The sequence below is a fragment of the Myotis davidii genome, unplaced genomic scaffold (assembly GCF_000327345.1).
Source record: "Myotis davidii unplaced genomic scaffold, ASM32734v1 scaffold101, whole genome shotgun sequence".
In the NCBI taxonomy this organism is placed as follows: domain Eukaryota; kingdom Metazoa; phylum Chordata; class Mammalia; order Chiroptera; family Vespertilionidae; genus Myotis; species Myotis davidii.
The window spans coordinates 491,374-510,315 of record NW_006292290.1 but is presented as its reverse complement, the minus strand read 5'-3'; the positions used below and the strand labels follow the sequence as shown (position 1 = coordinate 510,315).

The following is an 18,942-nucleotide window of genomic DNA, read 5'->3' as shown; positions in this document are numbered from 1 at the left end:
ACCGCCCTCCCCCTGCTCCATGCCTGCATGACTTATAACCTGTAACGATTATCCCATGCCTACTTTTCCATGCCTGTAATTCCTACTTCCCCACATAATCTTTGTCCTTCTACCCAAAATAAGCAGCTGGCTTATGGTGGGTTGAAGAGTAGATTTTTGTGGATGACCTGCTGCTCTCACATACTGTGAGCATTATTGGAATAATCGCTCATATATAATTCAACCCTGCCTCTGCTTAATTGGTTGAAGTAGCGACAGGCAACCTGGACTCTTCGGTTGTCCAGTTACAAAGTCACTGTGCTTGAATATGGCACAGTATTTTCTAGTTATAATATTCATATAATCATTTAATTGAGAACATTTTATCAAACATAATATGATCTTGTGTTAGACTCTAAGAATAATGGAAAATATTCAATATGAAATACAAATATATTTAAATACACAATTATTTTAAAATTATTTTTGATGATGCTTTACTAGAAATGAATTATAGTCATGTAGGTTTCTGTTGTTGTTTTATTTTTATTGTTGAAAGTATTACAGATGTCCTCTTTTTTTCCTCATTGTACCCTTCTAGCCCACACCTGCCCTTGACCCCAAGCCTTCCACCACACTATTGTCTGTGTTTGTGAGTTATGCATATATGCTTACAAGTTCTTTAGTTAAAGAACAATTAAAATAAAGAGTAATACTAACATGTTATGTTCTTACCCCTATTGTTCCAAAGCTTTCTGGTTTTCTTCTTATCTTTTTCTTGCACAGGTGTGTCCATATCCATTTGATCAGGTACCAAAGAGATTTGGGGCTCGGAATGACATTGAAGGGAGTAGGCAGGGTACCTCCTTCTTCAAAATAACTCATCCAAAGCTTTGTTCGAGCAAATTTCCATTCTATATCTGCATGGTCCTGAAGAGAAGAACATGATAACTGTTGACAGGTTTCTTAATTATTAATGTCAGATAAACATCACAGAGAGCCTGTAACCTGACTTGGGTAGCTCTTGGAACATTAATTACTCATGAAAACACTGCTGACTCTTGGAGATAGTCATCTAAACATTTCAGATGATGGCTTATACTGGTAAGAGTCACAGCTTTCTTGTAACTTTTTATCCTTCCCTCTTCCCTGAAACAGACATCTAAAATAATTCCATGTTACAGAGACTACAGTGATTATTTATGCCTTGAGGATGAATTTTAATTTCCTGCATTGCAGGTTTCTATTAGCTCAGTTTCATTAGATTCTGGCTACAAACAGGGCTTTATGTACTATCCAAGACTTTGAACCCCTACTTATGTGAATGTCACCCTCATGGCTGCTCATGGCTTAGCCTCCTGGTATTTCTAGGAAAAGTCTTATTTAATATATTTCCATGTGAATAATTAGTGACCACCTTTAGGGAACAGACATAAACTCAGAGAGTAGTTCCTCTAACAAATGTAGAGTTGGGACTATGACACAACATTGAACCTTGACTTAATCCTGGCCAAATGGCACCAGATAGGAGTATGACTGGTGGTTGCCCACAAGCCTGAGGTTATCCTTCATTATCATTTATTTATCATTCTACTAGAGGTCTGGTGCATGAAATTTTTGCATGTTAAGGGTCCCTAGGCCTAGCTGGCGATCAGGGCCGATCTCTGGGGTGACCAGTGGGGCGATCAGGGGGCCCCGCTGGCACCCGCCTTGGCTGATCTGGGACATGCCAGGTTGGGGGCAGCTCCTGCATTGAGAGTCTGCCCCCCTGATGGTCAGTGCACATTATACCAACAGGTTGTTCCACCATTTGGTCAATTTGCATATTAGGCTTTATTATATAGGATTTTATTATCTCCTGAGAAAACTTAGGAATATTTATGGCAACTAGATAGAGAGCAGCCATGCTCCTCTTGAATTAGCCATAAATTGAATTAAGTAGACAATCTGGGAAGTAGGAAGTGCTAGAAACTAGGTATACATACAGTTAAATAATTCAAAATAATTCATTTTAACCCATTACTATTATAAAAAGGAACTCAGATTTTGGAGTAAGATAATATTATACTATACATCATTCCAATATTAAAAAATTGCCAGGTGCCAATGAATGCATAGGTTGTATATATCTTTCTACTATGAACAATATATACTTTAGTCTAGGCCAGGAGTGGGCAAACTTTTTGACTCGAGGGCCACAATGGGTTCTTAAACTGGACTGGAGGGCCGGAACAAAAGCATAGATGGAGTGTTTGTGTGAACTAATATAAATTCAAAGTAAACATCATTACATAAAGGGGTACGGTCTTTTTTTTTTTTTAGTTTTATTCATTTCAAAAGGTCCGATCCGGCCCACGGGCCGTAGTTTGCCCACGGCTGGCTAGGCACTGGACAAATTGTGCTTTCAATAGGAATCACTATATTGGGAAAATGCATGGCCTCCATTGTTGCTTAGCAATTGTCTGATTGGAGGCTTCAATCATTAGATGGAAGCACAGAAGCTATAGTTTCCCACGCATTTTCCTTCCTGTTCCTCTCCTCTAGTTTCCTCTTTTTTTTTACTTTCTTTCTAAACAAGCTTATGGATGCTAATGTAATGAAGAAAAGTATATTCGTTTGCTGCAGTTATGGAGAATGGGATTCAATAGAATCTGCTTAAGATAATAAAAAAGTGGTCACCTAAAGTATTGGCTTAGCCTGGCCAGTATGGCTCAGTGATTGAGTGTCAACCCGTGGACCAAGAGGTCACCAGTTCAATTCTTGGCCAGAGCACATGTCAGTTATGGGTTCAGTGTCTAGCACTTCCTACTTCCCAGATTGTCTACTTAATTCAATTTATGGCTAATTCAAGAGGAGAATGGCTGCTCTCTAACTAGTTGCCATAAATATTCCTAAGAGGCAGCTGATCAATGATTCTCTTTCATCTTGATGTTTCTATCCCTTTCCCTTCCTCCCTTCAATAAAACATATTTTAAAAATAAATAAATAAATAAATTATTGGCTTATGAGTAGCTTCTGATCCTCCTGATTCTTAAGGATTCATATATTAAGTGTTATCGTGATTTCATTATGCTATTTTACTACTAAACAAAGCCTGTGATTCTGAAAGAGTCTACACAAAGTCTCCAATGCTTAGAAAAACTGGAACAGTTGATAGATATGTATTTATTGCCATTTTATTGTTCATATTATTGACCATCTTCTTCAAGAAGACCCTTCAACCTTTCATACAATTCTGGTTTGGTGGTAATGAGCTTCTTTAGCTTTTTCTTGTCTGGGAAACTTTATCATCAATTTTAATGATAGCTTTGCAGGTTAGAGTAATCTTGGTTGTAGGCCCTTGCTTTCATCACTTTGAATATTACTTGCCACTCCCTTCTAGCCTGCAAAGTTTATTTTGAGAAATCAGCTGAAAGTCTTATTGGTCTCACTTATAGGTAACTGTTTCCTCTTGCTGCTTTGAGGATTCTATCTTTGTCTTTAACTTTTTGCATTTTAATTACAATGTGTCTTGGTGTGGGCTTCTTTAGGTTCATCTTGTTTGGGACTCTCTGCACTTCCTGGGTTTATATGTATGTTTTCTTCTCCAAGTTATGGAAGTTTTCTGTTATTATTTTTTCAAATAGGTTTTCAATTTCTTGCTCTCACTGTTCTCCTTTCACTCCCCCATGATGTGAATGTCAGTACACTTAAAGTTGTCCCAATGGCAATAAATACATATTGATCAACAATTGAATTGACAAACAAAATGAATAAGCAGAACAGAAACAGACTCATGGATACAGAGATATTTTTGTTGGTTGCTAGATGGGAGGGTTTGGGGGACTGGGCAATAAAGGTTAAGTGATTAAGATGTACTAATTAGTTGTTACAGAGTACCCATGGGGATGCAAAGTACAGCATAGGGAATATAATCAATAATATTTTAATAACTAACTCTGGTGCTGAATGAGTATGGGATTTATTGGGGTGATAACTTATTAAATTATGTAATGTCTGGTCACTGGGGTGTATACTTGCAACTAATTTAATGATATATGTAAACTGTAATTGAAAGTAAAAAAAAAGAAAAACTGGAACTGAACTATGATGGTGATGACTAAAAACCACTTACTGCTACCCATCTTCTAACCTAGTCAATATTTAAGGCTTCACTTAGCTATTTGCTCTCATAGGAAGCCTTCCCCAACCACCATCAATCTCAGCTGCCTCCCACCCCAGCATGCATGGTCCTTCTCTTCTGTACTTTCATCACATTAGCAAATCCATTTTCTCAATATTGAAATCATTTACTTATTTTATCCCTACTACATCACATTTTTCTTGAGGGCAGAGACTTCCTTATTCTGTGTATCCCTAAAAGCAAGCATATATTTGGCATATATTAGATGCACAATAAATATTTGTTTAAAGAATACATGAGTAAATAAGAAACAGGCTTTAGATATGGCCTACATGATTGCTTTTGCCTTTTAACCATTAAACTTTATTATTTTTAAAATACTTTATCTTAAAGCTCTGAGTTAGGACTAGCAGGACAAAAGAAAAAGCCCTCAGGGTAAATTCTGGTATTTTAGGACAGGAGGAAATAAAATAGTTGGCATGTTCATGCTCCAAGGAGGCATCATATGCAGGATCCTTGAAAGGACACCTGGTTCAGCTTCTGAGTGCCTGGTCTCCTCTCAAGTAGTTTTAGTATTTGGGTTAAACAAAAATAGAGATTTGAAGCTTATTTTCATCTATGTAAAAAGTAACACTCCACAAAGAAGCAAAAAGAAATGTCATACTATTCTTGAATAGTGTTCTCTTCCTAAACTCCATACACCATACATGTTTTATAGAATCCAAATTGTATATACAGCTTCTCTGTCTATAGCTTTATAATTAGAGGTTTTCTAATGTTTTTGAAGGGGTAGTTTGGAAAATAGAATTCACAGTAGGAAAATGTGTTAACTAGAAGAATACAGAAGTTCTGATACAAATATATAGGGAGTATCTAAAAATTTTTAGATTTGTAAGATGTTTAAATAAAGCTCCACAAATTTTGCTATTAACATGTAAATCCCAGGACCTAGGTACATGCACATGGGAATATGTTAGACTGAATCAGTAAATGAAAATATTTTTTCTTATATTTATGCAGTTTTTCTTCTGTGACAGGTTTAAGTAAAATTCATAATGTTGCCTCTCAAAATAACAATAATAACATTTCAGAGTTTTAGCAATAAATTCCAAAATGCAATATAATTGTAGTTATTTATGGAGAAACTGAGAAGCCTATAATTATCCTTATAAAATGATACTTGTCTAAATATTAAAGACTTAAAAACATTTCATTCCAGCATGATTTACTTTATTACAATTGTGTTTGGCTATAGATATACATGTAAGCTCTAGGGGATAAAGGGCTTTATCTTTGTTGTTCGTTGCTGTATTTCTAGTTCCTAGAATAGTACCTGGCATCAGAGTAAGTATTCAATAAGAATTTGTAGAATGAATGAATAAATAAGTTAAACTAAGTGTTTGGATTCCAGATTCAATATACAATATACAATATTGAATATGCAATATATACAGAATAGACAATATTCTGCTACAGAATTCAGGGTTATACTTATATTGCTTTTGCTAGGCTTTAAGAAACTAAAAATCCTGTGACTTTTTCCCTCAGATTCTCCTCTGGACTATTTTTTGTATCTTGCCAAGCTGGCCTGAGTTTGCTTATATCAAGATTGTAGGTTAAATGGAAAGACACAATGCAAATTCCAAAGGACACTTACCTGTTGCTTGCCATAGCTATAATGACTACCTGGAAGGATAAATGTAGTTTATTTTATAATCATGTGTAAAACATTAGAGTAGTATATAGCTAAATATGGTGAATACTGCTTAGAAACTTCAAATTAACCATTTATATTATACTTTTGTCTTATCAATAGCCAATTCCAAACCTTATTTACAATGATGATGAACAATGCATTCTAAGGTAAAATACTGTATTAAAATAAAATTATTCAACTTACAGCAATAAGTTGGTAAGAATTATTCATCATGGCTATTAACATGTTGAGTAGGACAACCAGAGAGATGACATTGTATGTCCCAAACATGGTGGCACCAACAAACTCAGTGAATTCATGCTGTGCTTTAACATTGGTCACATATAAATTGATGAGCCCAAATATTGACCAAAACAGGGACTGGAGTGTCTCAAATAACCTGGAATAAATGTAAAATGAACTAATAACTATATTAATAGAACCAGTATACAAAGACATAACAGTAAAACTGGAATACTGTTATGTATATAAAATTAATTTAAAAATACATGTCCTCCACTGGGTATCTATACAAAAATTTGAGAACATTTAATCATAAAATATATGTACCATTTGTTCATTGTAGCATTATTTAAGGTGGCCAAGATATGGAAACAACAGAAGGGTCATTTGGTAGATGATTGGATAAAAAACATATGATGTGATATACATATATATTAGAGGCCCAGTGCAAAATATTCATAGACTCAGGGGTGGGGGGTCCCTCAGTTCAGCCTGTGCCCTCTCACAGTCCGGGAGCCCCTCGATCAATCACTCCAAAGAGGTAGGCCGCGCCCACCTGGTCAGGGCTCTGTGATGGATCGCCCCTGCAGAGGGAGACCCCTTCCAACCATCACAGCCTGATGGCGGGTAGCCTGGGCCTCCCTCTGCAGGGCGATCACAGGGCGATGGCCAGGACCCCAACCAATCACATTGCACCCGCCTTGACTGGCCTGGCACCAGTGTGTGTCATAGTGTGATCATCCGGAAGGTTGTCCGGGTGGTCTTTCTGCTATTTAGTTATTTGGTCAATTTGCATATTGCTTTTATTATTATAGCTATTATGAAATACTACTCAGTCATAAGAAAAGATGAAATACTGCCATCTGTGACAACATAGATGGATCTTCAGAATATCATACTAAGCAAAATAAGTCACTCAGAAAAAGTCAAGAACCATATGATATAAAACTGAAAGCAACAAATGAACAAACAAGAAAAACAAACAAAAAATCATAAACACAGGTAATAGTATGGTGGTCACCAGAATGATAAGGAGGTAGTAAAGGCTAAAGAGGATCAAATATGTGGTGTTGGAAAATTTGACTTTGAGTAGAGGACACACAATGCAATATACAGATTATGTATCATAGAAATGTATATTTGAAATTCTATACAATTTTATTAACAAATATCACCCCAATAAATTTAATTAAAAAGAAAAATAAATGCATGAATGACAAAAGAAAAACAATACAGGCCAGTAGTAAAATAAAATTTTAGTGTGATTATAAAATTAAACTTAATAAAAAGAATTAAAAATTTGTTTTAATCATACTAGTGTAAATGGTGTACTTGATTTTCCTAAGAGCTTTGAAAGCTATATTTACTTTTCTAGGTCAGAGATGAAAAATCTGATCCACGGCCTGTTTTTATATGACCCCTGAGTTAAAAATAAGTTTTGCTTTTGCAAACGGTTGGAAAAAAAAACAGAAAAAAGGGTGATATTTTATGACATATGAAATTGTATGAATTCACAATTTAATGTCCATAAACAAAGGGTTTTAATTAGAGTTTATTTATTTTTATTTTTTAAATTTTTATTGTTGAAAATATTATATATGTCTATATGTCCCCTTTTTTCTCCCATTGAATCTTTAGAGCTCACCTCTGCCCCAGGCCACCCTAATGTCTGTGTCCATAGGTTTGGTTGATCTCTTCCACCACCTTCCCCTATTTCTCCCCCGCCCCTAACCCACACCAGCCTTCCCTCTAGGATTCCACAGTCTGTTCCATGCTTCTATTTTTCTGGATCTATTTTGTTTAACAGTTTATTTTGTTCACTAGAGGCCTGGTGCACGAAATTTGTGCACTCGGGTGCGGGGGTCTCTAAGCCCAGCCTGCGCCCTCTCGCTGTCTGGGAGCCCTTAGAGGATGTCCAACTGATAGCTTATAGGCCCGCTCCCCTGGAGAGGACATTCTTAGCGCTGCTGTGGAGGTGGGAGAAGCTCCCACCACTGCCACTGCACTTGCCAGCTGTGAGCCCAGCTTCTGGCTGAGCGGCGCTCCTCCTGTGGGAGCGCACTGACCACCAGGGGGCAGCTCTTACATGAGTGTATGCCCCCTGGTGCTCAGTGAGCATCATAGCAACTGGTGGTTCCACCGATTTGCATATTAGCCTTTTACTATATAGGATTAAATTCCACATATGAGTGAGATCATGTGATACTTGTCTTTCTCTGACTGGCTTATTTCACTTAGGATAATACTCTCCAGGTGCCTCCATGCCATCTCAAAGGGTAAGAGATTCTTCTTTCTACTGCTGCATAGTATTCCATGGTATAAATGTACCACTGCTTTTTTATCCACTCATCTACTGATGGGCACTTGGGCTATTTCCAGATCTTAGCTATGAACATAGGGCTACATACATTCTTTCTGATTGGTGTTTTGGGTTTCTTAGGATATATTTCTAGAAGTGGGGTCACTGGATCAAACTGTAGTTCCATATTTAACTTTTTGAGGAAACTTCATACTGTATAAACAAAGTTTTTTTGAAACACAACCACAGTCATTTATTTATGCATCACCTATTATTTATTTTGTATTGCAGTGGCAGAGGTAACTGTACCAGAAAACATATGGCCCACAAAAGCCTAAAATATTTACTATGTGTCTTTTTCATAAAAAGTTTGTCCCATCTTAGGGCAATTAGTAATAGTTAACAAATAATTGATCCTCAAGCCTAATCTTTGAAAAATGTCATTTCTTTTTCCTGATTTTGCTTTTAGTTGTAAGAGGATTAAGAATAAATTTATTGGCTGGCTGGCATGGCTCAGTGGTTGAGCATCAACCTATGAACCAGAAAGTCATTGTTCAATTCCCAGTCAGGGCATATGCCCAGGGTGTGGCTTGATCTCTGGTAGGGGCCATGCGGCAGGTGGCTGGTCAATGATTCTCTCTCATCATTGATGTTTCTTAATCTCTCTCTTCCTCCCTCTCTGAAATCAATAAAAATATATTTAAAAAGATAAAGTTACCAATATTGGTTTCCACACTGGCTATTTAAGTGCACATAATAAATGCTGAAAGATAGCAGTGTCTGAGAATGCTGAGTTAATAAAATTTGTTATTTTTTTAATATTTCAGAGAACATTTTACTTATTCCTGTCAATGAAAGAATTAGGTGATTTAATTAAAAGTTAAGTTTATTTCACTTACTGCAAGAAATAGAATAAGAGGAAGAATGTCTTGCCGAAACCGGTTTGGCTCAGTGGATAGAGTGTCGGCCTGTGGACTGAAAGGTCCCAGGTTCGATTCCAGTCAAGGGCATGTACCTGGGTTGCGGGCACGTCCCCAGTAGGAGATGTGCAGGAGGCAGCTGATCGATGTTTCTCTCTCATCGATGTTTCTAACTCTCTATCTCTTCCTTCCTCTCTGTAAAAAATCAATAAAATATATTTTTTTAAAAAAAGAGGAAGAATGTCTGAACTTAATGAAGGATTATTTGTTTCAAGAGGACCTTTTTACTACCTTAATATAATGCTATAAAAAGACAAAAGTTTTATACTCTTTGATAAATGGTTACAATAAGTCTTTAGTTAAATTATACTGTAAAAATAAAAAATATCTCATACATAACAAGTACTTAGGATTTCAATCTTTAGTGAGATTGACATTAGTTTGGAATCATGATGTAGGACCAAGTCAATAATGTTTTCTGGCAGCTCTCAGCCCGAGTGACATTATTCCATGTGCACCCTTTCACGCAAGGGCAATCTTTATGTAGGTCTCTGACCTTCCCCACCCAAAGCCACATGGATTAGATTGGTCAAGGTCAAATGACCTAAGCAGAGACATGGCCTAATGTAAAGATGAGCCTAAACAATCAGATTTATTCTCTTAGAGAGTTTATCTTAGAAATATCAAGAGAATGTGGTAGTTGCCAAAGTGATTGAAATGACAGGAGTTATGATGTAAGATCAGGATCACTGGACTTATGAGAAGTCAAAAGTTTAAGACAAACAAACTAAGAAGCAGAGAATTGAGGATGAAAAAGCTGGTACACATGAAAAGAAAGTACACATGGACTAGCTAAATCATGTTAATGTTGGTTCTCATAGTAAAAAGTCCTGTTGTCCAGCACTATGTCAACTCTTGCTTTTCCTGAAGCCAGGTTTTGCTCTAAGTTTGCTCAGAGGATCAAAGGACTGTAATCCTATGTATCATTGTTATAACAAAACTCCTGTTACTTGAAACAATTCATGAGTTACTGGTCTGTATAACCAGGAGAATCTAACTGAGGATGCCTTAATTAGAGTTCATTAGAGTTCTTTTCTCAAATTGATTGCTTTTTAAAAAAAGTAAAGTATTTTATATTTTTAACTAGTGGTCCAGTGCACGAAATTCATGCACAGGGTTTCGGGGGGCAGTGTTCCTCAGCCCAGCCTGCACCTTCTCCAATCTGGGACCCCTCAAAGGATGTCCTACTGCTGGTTTACAGGGATCGGGCTTAAACTGGCAGTCAGACATCGCTCTCATAATCCGGGACTGCTGGCTCCTAACCATTCACCTGCTCTCCTGCCTAATTGCCCCTAACCACTCTGCCTGCTGGCCTGCTCACCTCCAACTGTCCCTGCTGCTGGCCTGCTCACCCCCAAATTCCCCCCCCCCATGGTCATGATCACCTCCAACTGACCACCTCTGATAGCCTGCTCTCCCCCAACTGCTGGTCTGCTTACCCCCAACAGCCCCACCTCCCCATCAGCCTGATCACCCACAACTGCAGTACCATCCTGGCCTGATCACCTACAACTGCCCTCCCCTCTTGGCCTCTAACTGCCTCTACCTTGGCCCCACCACCATGGCTTTGTCCAGAAGAATGTTTGGAAGGTCTCCCAGTCTAATTAGCATATTACCCTTTTATTAGTATAGATAGAGGCCTAGTGCACAGGTGGGGGCCAGTTGGTTTGCCCTGAAGGCTGTCCCTGATCAGGGTGGGGGTCCTGCTGGGGTGCCTGGCCAGCTTGGGTGAGGGGCTGAGGGCTGTTTGCAGGCTGCCCACAGCCCCTTCAGGGTGGGGGGGGTCCCACTGGGGTGCCTGGCCAGCCTGGGAGAGGGCTGACAGCCGTTTTCAGGCTGGCCATGCCCCCCAGCGACCCAAGCTCCCAGCCTCTCCTTTTTTTCTTTTTTCTTTTTTTCAGCTCCTCCTTGAGTGGAGGCCAGGGCTGGCTGGAAGCAGGTATCTGGGATTTATTTATCTTCTATAATTGAAAGTTTGTAGCCTGAGTGGAGCCCAGGGCCAGCCAGGTCAGGCAGGAATCTTGGCTTCCTCCATCACTGGGGGCAACCCAAGCCTCCTGCTTGCTCCAGCTCCGTGGCCACTGCCACCTTAGTTGGGTTAATTTGCATACGCGCTCCTGATTGGCTGGTGGGTGTAGCAGAATGGCAGAATGATGGTTAATTTACATGTTTCTATTTTAGTAGTGTAGATTGCATAATTAAATTTTAATTACAGGTTGTGAAATTTAATTATGTGTTTATTGGTGTATTTTGCTAGAGCTGTTTAACAATGGAGCGAAGGAGGAACCACTTTTGAGGGAGAAACTCTGATGAATTTTCTTTGATTAGGTTTACATTTTTAGGAGATATGTAAGGAGAGGTAGCTAACAGTTGGACCTGCAAATCGTGGGGATCTGTGCTAGTGATATGAATATAGAAGTCATCTCAAAGGCATTGGACCAAATCCATAATCATAGCTGAGTTTTCACAGAGATATTGCAATAGGGTTTGAGGATAGTTACTACGGCAGACCACTTTTGAGGGTGGGGGCAGCTGGGGAGAGGTCAATGGGGGGGGGGAAGGAGACTTATGTAATACTTTAAACAATAAAGAATTTTAAAAAATAAATAAAAACAATAGTTGAAATATAATTATCAGAGGAAAGTGAAAAAGACTAAAGTAAGAGATGAAATATTAAAGCAGAGTAACAATTTAAAAAGGACAAGATTTCAAAAATGAAAGTGTCACTAATAAAAAATGTTGAATATAAACTGTAATTGAAAAATAAAATAATATTAAAACATGAATGTGTTAAACAGGGTTAAATGATTCAGATATACTGAAGAAAATGTAAAGAAATAAAATCCATCGATAGTGGTGATATGAAGGCTCTAGATTAGCGGTTCTCAACCTGTGGGGCATGACCCCTTTGGGGGTCGAATGACCCTTTCACAAGTGTCGCCTAAGACCATCAGAAAACACATATATAATTACATATTGTTTTTGTGATTAATCACTATGCTTTAATTCTGTGCAATTTGTAACAATGAAAATACATCCTGCATATCAGATATTTACATTACAATTCATAACAGTAGCAAAATTACAGTTATGAAGCAGCAACGAAAATAATTTTATGGTTGGGGGTCACCACAACATGAGGAACTGTATTAAAGCGTCGCAGCATTAGGAAGATTGTGAACCACTGCTCTAGATATTTTCTAGAATATTTCTGATGGAGTCATGAAAGCAATAACCAAATTGCAATTGGGTGAAGAATGAATAAGAAGCAAGAAAACAAGGTATCATGTTCAGGCTTCATTTCAGGGCTGCTTGGATGAAAGAAAGAAGAGAAACAGGAGTGGTAACTAATGAGAAACACAAGGTTATAAAGTTTCAGCGTCCATATTTACCCTGAGTGAAAGGAGTAAAAGAGAGTAACCATTTGAGATATAAGTGAGAGATAACACTGTACTACTACCACTAATAATAAAAAGAAGTAAAGTAGCTAACATTTTATCATATTATATGACAGCTGCTGTATTCAGGTACTTTACATGAATTATTAGTTGTTGTTTTTTAATCCTCACATGGAATAAAATCTCTGAAAGAGCAGTTAGTAAAAGAAAGTTTGAAAAAAATTAATAATCCTCACCCAAGGATATTTTGCCATTGATTTTTAGAGAGAGTGGAAGAATGGGGAGAGACAGAAAGAGAGAAACATCTATGTGAGAGAAACACATTGATTGGTTACCTCCACATGTGCCCTTAACCAGAATCAAACCTGGGACCTTTCAGGCCAACACTCTATCCACTGAGCCAAACCGGCTAGAGTGAAAGCTTAAAATTTATAGCAGTTATATAATTATGAAAAGAAAACTGAAGACAACAAAAGAACAGAAATAAGATGTAGAGCAGGAGCCCTGACGACACCACTAGTTATCCCCTCAGTGATTTATATCCATTTAGCCAAACAGGGTCATTAAGGGATAAGTCATTCATGCCTGCCTACTACATCCTATATATTCTAGTATATTAAAAAATGAGAAGTTATGAATATATATTTTAGCTTTTGTATAATTTTGAACAAAAATAATTTGTTCCTTGAAAGTTTACATTGGAAAAATTTCAGGTAGAATACTCGATTTATTTAGGTTGAATGATTTGGGTCTATAATATTTGAGTTCTGCAATTATCTTTTGTTTTCTTATTATAACAGAGGAAACCATCAGTATGGACAAAGTAAAATAATACATAATTAAAAAATTCAATACAGTTGCTTTTAAGATACAATTTATATTGGATATCTTACATCAGAATTTTCTAGCCATACGTTCTTTAATGGAGATTTAAATTAGTTAATATTCAATCATTTACAATGAAGCAAAGGGATTCCTGGAAATCTTAGGGAATGTAAATTAGGATGGGGTTAAGTATAATCCTCTTGGTTGCAGATGAATCAGATTTCTGAGAAGGGGTTGGGGTCTTGGAACCAGAGCTGTTCCCTGAATTTAAAAAAGACATGGGAGTTTACTCACTTCTAGGTGCTGTGTAGAAGTACTTTCTGGAAGACAAAGCATGGAATCAGAAGGATATGACAACAAATATAGATGGAAATATAGATGGAGTGGTCTTGGCAAGCAGTTTGCATCAGGGCATGCAGTACAAAGTAGCAAAGGAGTTGTGCAAGACACAGCGTGCATAAGAGCTCTCCACCAGAAATCCAGCAGTCCAGTAAGCAGACAGACAATATACAGGCAGCTTGTTGGAGGTGGAATTCTAGGGAAAAGTGGTAGGATCTGGCCATTGTAAATCCCTGGACCTAGTTGCTAGGGGCAAATACCAAGACAAGGATCACAAATGAGTGGGGAAAGATAGGTTTAGGTATCAAAACTGAGACAGTCCAAAACCATGCTAGTCACAAGGATGTTGTTACAAGGGATTCATTGAACCTGCCCTGTCCAGAGTCAGAAAAGAATATAAGGAAGACAACAAAGCCAATTAAGCTGGTCAGCTGAAGAAAGGCTACTTAAGCTCAGAAGAGGCTGGGAGCAGGGCTTGACAAGGCAAGGAGAGGCTGGAATGACTTTTTGTATTACTTAAGATTCGTGGTTTGTAGTAAATCTATTTCTAAAAATATTTAAGGCAACTAAGGCAGCACTTAAAATTTCATGTGCAAATAATCAGATCTTGATTAATTAAAATGGAGTTTTAAGTACTGGAATCAAAGAGAAAACAAGACAGAATTTAATCAACAATTTTTTTAACCATGAGTGACTTAGTTCATGTGAGTTTATTAATTTTCTTATACTTGAAAAATTACTGTACTCTCCCATATTATATAAAATTCTGTAATGGTCCATGAATAGGGTCTGACTTTTAAAAGTCAACTACAAAAGACCATGTATTCAGATATGATTACTATGTAGATGAAAATTATCCAACTTCTCCATTAATCTGCTAATTAACTGTTTACTATAATGGGAAGAAAATGGACACAGATATATAGAAGTTTATTGTATGAGGGCTGTGTGAACATCAAACATAGTGGTCATGAACCTGTGCTGTCCAGCAAATTGATTGTAAGATATAGATGGTGATACTACACAAGGCCTATTGCTTCTCAGGTGGAAGGGCACAGAAAGTTTTGTGTGCATAATAAGGTTTGGATTATTTCTATATGCTTACATTTTCGTATGGAAAACTAGAGAATCAAAGAGATATGAAAGGACTTTAACATCTGGAAAACACATGAAAAAGGACTGAGAAGCACTTGGATTTTTTTTATATAATTGCTTTTACATGTACACATTATATTTTTAATGGGTGTGTAAGCTATCAATAGGACACAGATTTTCATTTTATTCTACATTTTATTTATGATTTACTTATTTTATTTTTAATTATATTTTTATGGATTTTAATTATATTTTTATTGATTTTAATTATATTTTTATTGATTTTAGAGAGGAAGGGAGAGGGAGAAAGAGAGAAACATCAATGATGAAAGAGAATCATCCATCAACTGCCTCCTGCATGCCACACACTGGGGATCAAACCCACAACCCGGGCATATGCCATGACCAGAAATCGAACTGTATCCTCCTGATTCATATGTCCATGCTCACTGAGCCACTCTGGTGGGCTTATTCCACATTTTAAGAGTATACATGGACCTTGAGAATATCATCCTAAACAAAATAAGTTAGTCAGAAAAACCATATAATTTCACCCATATGTGGGATATAAAACCGAAATTCATAGACACAGACAAAGTAAGGTAGTGAAGCAGGTGTGGAGGTAGTAATAGGTAAAGGAGGCCAAATATATGGTGATGGAAAAAGACTGTGTGCACAAGTACAATATACAGAAATGTATCACAGAAGTGTATATTTGAAACCTATATAATCCTGTTAACCGATGTCACCTCAATAAATTTAATAATTCAAAAAAGTATATATAGGTGTCTTTAATGAGGTCATTTTGAAAGAAATTATCATTTTACTAAAACTTAGCTAAATAACATATATTTACAACCAACAATATAGTGATGGCCAGAGGAAAGAGGGAACAGGGGTTGGGTAGAGGTGGGCAAAGGGAGGCAGAAATGCGGACATCTGTAATAGTGTCAACAATTAAAATAAAGTTATAAGAAAAGGACTATTTACTTAGAATACCATGAAGATAACAGAAGAAATTATAATTTTATTATTTTTTCTTTTCACATATGATGTGACATCATTTATATGAAGCACTGAGAAAAGCAAAATGAATGAATGAATGAATTAAATATTTAAAGGCATGTTAATTCTGTTCTCTGCATTAAATATAATTTCCTTTGCAACCACTTGTCAACAATTTTTCAAATTCATAATGTATTGCATTCTAAATTTCTGCATGTTATTGATATAAATGTTTGGACTTACGTTGAAAATGCATTATTCTGCTTTTCACATCGTATGCCTTTGCAGTTTAAACCTTTTGTTTCTTCATAGTAGAAATATAATTGATTTAGGCCATTAGCAAATGCTAACAACACAAGGCAGTATATGAATAGAAACTTCAAAATGTCCAGGAGCATTCTTCCCAAAGATATCTGCAGAGGCCCCAAGTGAGAATTTGCAGTAAACAGTGAGATCAAGCGTAGGGAACTGAAGATGTTTGCAATTGCAAATAAAGCTTCAGCCACCAGAGTGGGATGCCACATGTCCCAAGATTCTCGAGGATTAAGAGCACTGTACTGAAGAAAAGAGAAAAACAAAAAGTAAAACAAATGCATACATATAAATATATCAGACCAGGATACTTTTTCAGGAAGCTGATGTCCTCCACAACAATGGCAGCAATACTAATCCGAAAGAAAAGTATCTAAACTAATAAAAGACAAAGATGCTAATTGACCATACCATTGCCATGCCCAAAGCCACGCCCGCCAGCCAATCAGAGTGACTATATGCAAATTAACCCAACCAAGATGGCGGCTGGCAGGCACGGAGCTGGAGCAAGCAGGAGGCTTGGTTGCCCCAGCGATGGAGGAAGCCAAGCTTCCCGCACCCTGAAGGGGTGTGACCAGCTGCAAACAGCCATCAGCCCCTCATCCAGGCTGGCCAGACACCCCAGAGGGGACTCTTACCCTGAAGGGGCTGTGGCCAGCCTGAAAACAGCCATCAGACCCTCACCCAGGGTGGCCACACCCTCATGGGGTGAGGGTCCCTGCTGTGGGGCTTGGCAAGCCTGAAAATGGCCCTCAGCCCCTCACCCAGGCTGGCCAGGCACCCCAGCTAGGACCCCTACCCTGAAGGGGCTGTGGCCAGCCTGCAAACAGCCATCAGCCCCTCTCTTAGGCTGGCCACACCTTCATGGGGTAAGGGTCCTCGCTGGGGGGCTTGGGCAGCCTGAAAACAGCCATCAGCCACTCACCCAGGCTGGCCAGGAACCCCAGCAGGGACCCTCACCCTGAAGGGGCTGTGGCCAGCCTGAAAATGGCCCTCAGCCGCTCACCCAGGGTGGCCAGGCACCCCAGTGGGGACCCCCACGTGAAGGGGGTGTGGCCAGTCTGAAAATGGCCCTCAGCCCCTCACCCAGGCTAGCCAGGAACCTTAGCGGGACCTCGACCCTGATCTGGGACACCCTTCAGGGCAAACCTGCCTGCCCTGACCCATGCACCAGGCCTCTATCCTATATAATAAAAGGGTAATATACAAATTGACCCTAATAGCAGAACAACTGGGAATCACTGGTCGCTATGACACACACTGACCACTAGGGGTCAAACGCTCAATGCAGGAGCTGCCCCATGGTGGTCAGTGTGCTCCCACATCGGGAGATCTGCTCTGACCCCAACAGCAGAGCGACTGGGAATCACTGGTCACTATGACACACTGACCACCAGAGGGCAGAAGCTCAATGCAGGAGCTGTCCCCTGGTGGTCAGTGTGCTCCCATAGGGGGAGGTCTGCTCAGCAATAAGCCAGGCTGCCGGCTGCCAGTACAGCGGTGGTGGTGGGAGCCTCTCCTGCCTCCTCCGCAGCGCTAAGGATATCCGACTACAACTAGGCCTGCTCCCCACTGGCAAGTGGAATCCCCAAGGACTTCCGGGCTGCCAGAGGGATGTCTGACTCTCAGCTTAGGCTCAGTCCCCCGGGGAGTGGGCCTAAGCCAGCAGGTGGTCATCCCCCGAGGGGTCCCAGTTGCGAGAGGGCACAGGCTGGGCTGAAGGACCCTCCCAAGTGCACAAATTTTTCTGCACCAGGCTTCTAGTCCTATATAATAAAAGCCTAATATGCTTAGTGTCCAGTTGTCTGTTCAACCAATGAAAGTGTAATATGCTATTGATAAGCTACGGTCACTCAACCACTCACTATGACGTGCACTGACTCCCTGGGGGCAGACAGTCAACTGGTAGGTTAGCTTGCTGCTGATGTATGACCAACTGGGACTAAAGGAGATGGGACGGACATACCCTGGAGCCCTCCCGTGGTCCCTCCCCAGCTGGCCAACTTCCCATCTCCCTCCTTGGCCCTGATTGTGCACCAATGGGGTCCATCCACCTGGCTTGTGCCTTCTCACAATCTGGGACCCCTCAGGGGATGTTGGAGAGCCAGTTTCAGCCAGATCCTGCAGGCCAGGCCAAGGGATCCTACTGGTGCACGAATTCATACACTGGGCCTCTAGTTAATTTATAATTTATAAACTTCAATTAAAGTGACTTCCTGATCTGTCCTTGACTTTTGTAGTATTCATTAATATGTGAATTACATCTGCTCTTGCCTTTCCAATGGAATTTCAAAAACGGAAGTGTTATATAGGGGAAAATCTGATTTTACAATGGAAAAATATAGCAATATCATTGTAACAAAGAAAAATACATTATAAATGAAAGGCACTAAATTTTTAACAAAGTAATAATGACTTTACTTACCATATTTGAAACACTTGGCTATTCTAGAGAAATACATGTATGATACAAATTACATATAAATGAGTGGAAGTAGTGGTCAGTTACTGTGGAAAAGTAATGGCCAATATGGGCATAACAGTTAGTACTTTGTATCTGTTATATCTTAAAGGTAGATAAAACCTAACTTACAAATCATCCTGGATGTCAATGAATTGCTATTTTTAAAATATTTAATGTGTAGATA

At 38.8% G+C, this 18,942-nt stretch overlaps 1 protein-coding gene across 1 annotated transcript; it reads right to left on the bottom strand.

Annotated features, from left to right (window-relative positions):
* Window positions 1-714: 714 nt before the first annotated feature.
* On the bottom strand, window positions 715-16,714 carry LOC107183396 (short transient receptor potential channel 4-like; the record flags this gene model as incomplete). The annotated part of the gene is made up of 4 exons (XM_015565303.1): window positions 16,706-16,714; window positions 16,226-16,539; window positions 6,003-6,198; window positions 715-909 (listed from the first exon to the last, which is right to left on the bottom strand). Coding segments are annotated over exons 1-4 (714 nt in total), but the record flags the coding sequence as incomplete, so codon positions are not given.
* Between the last annotated feature and the right edge of the window lie 2,228 nt (window positions 16,715-18,942).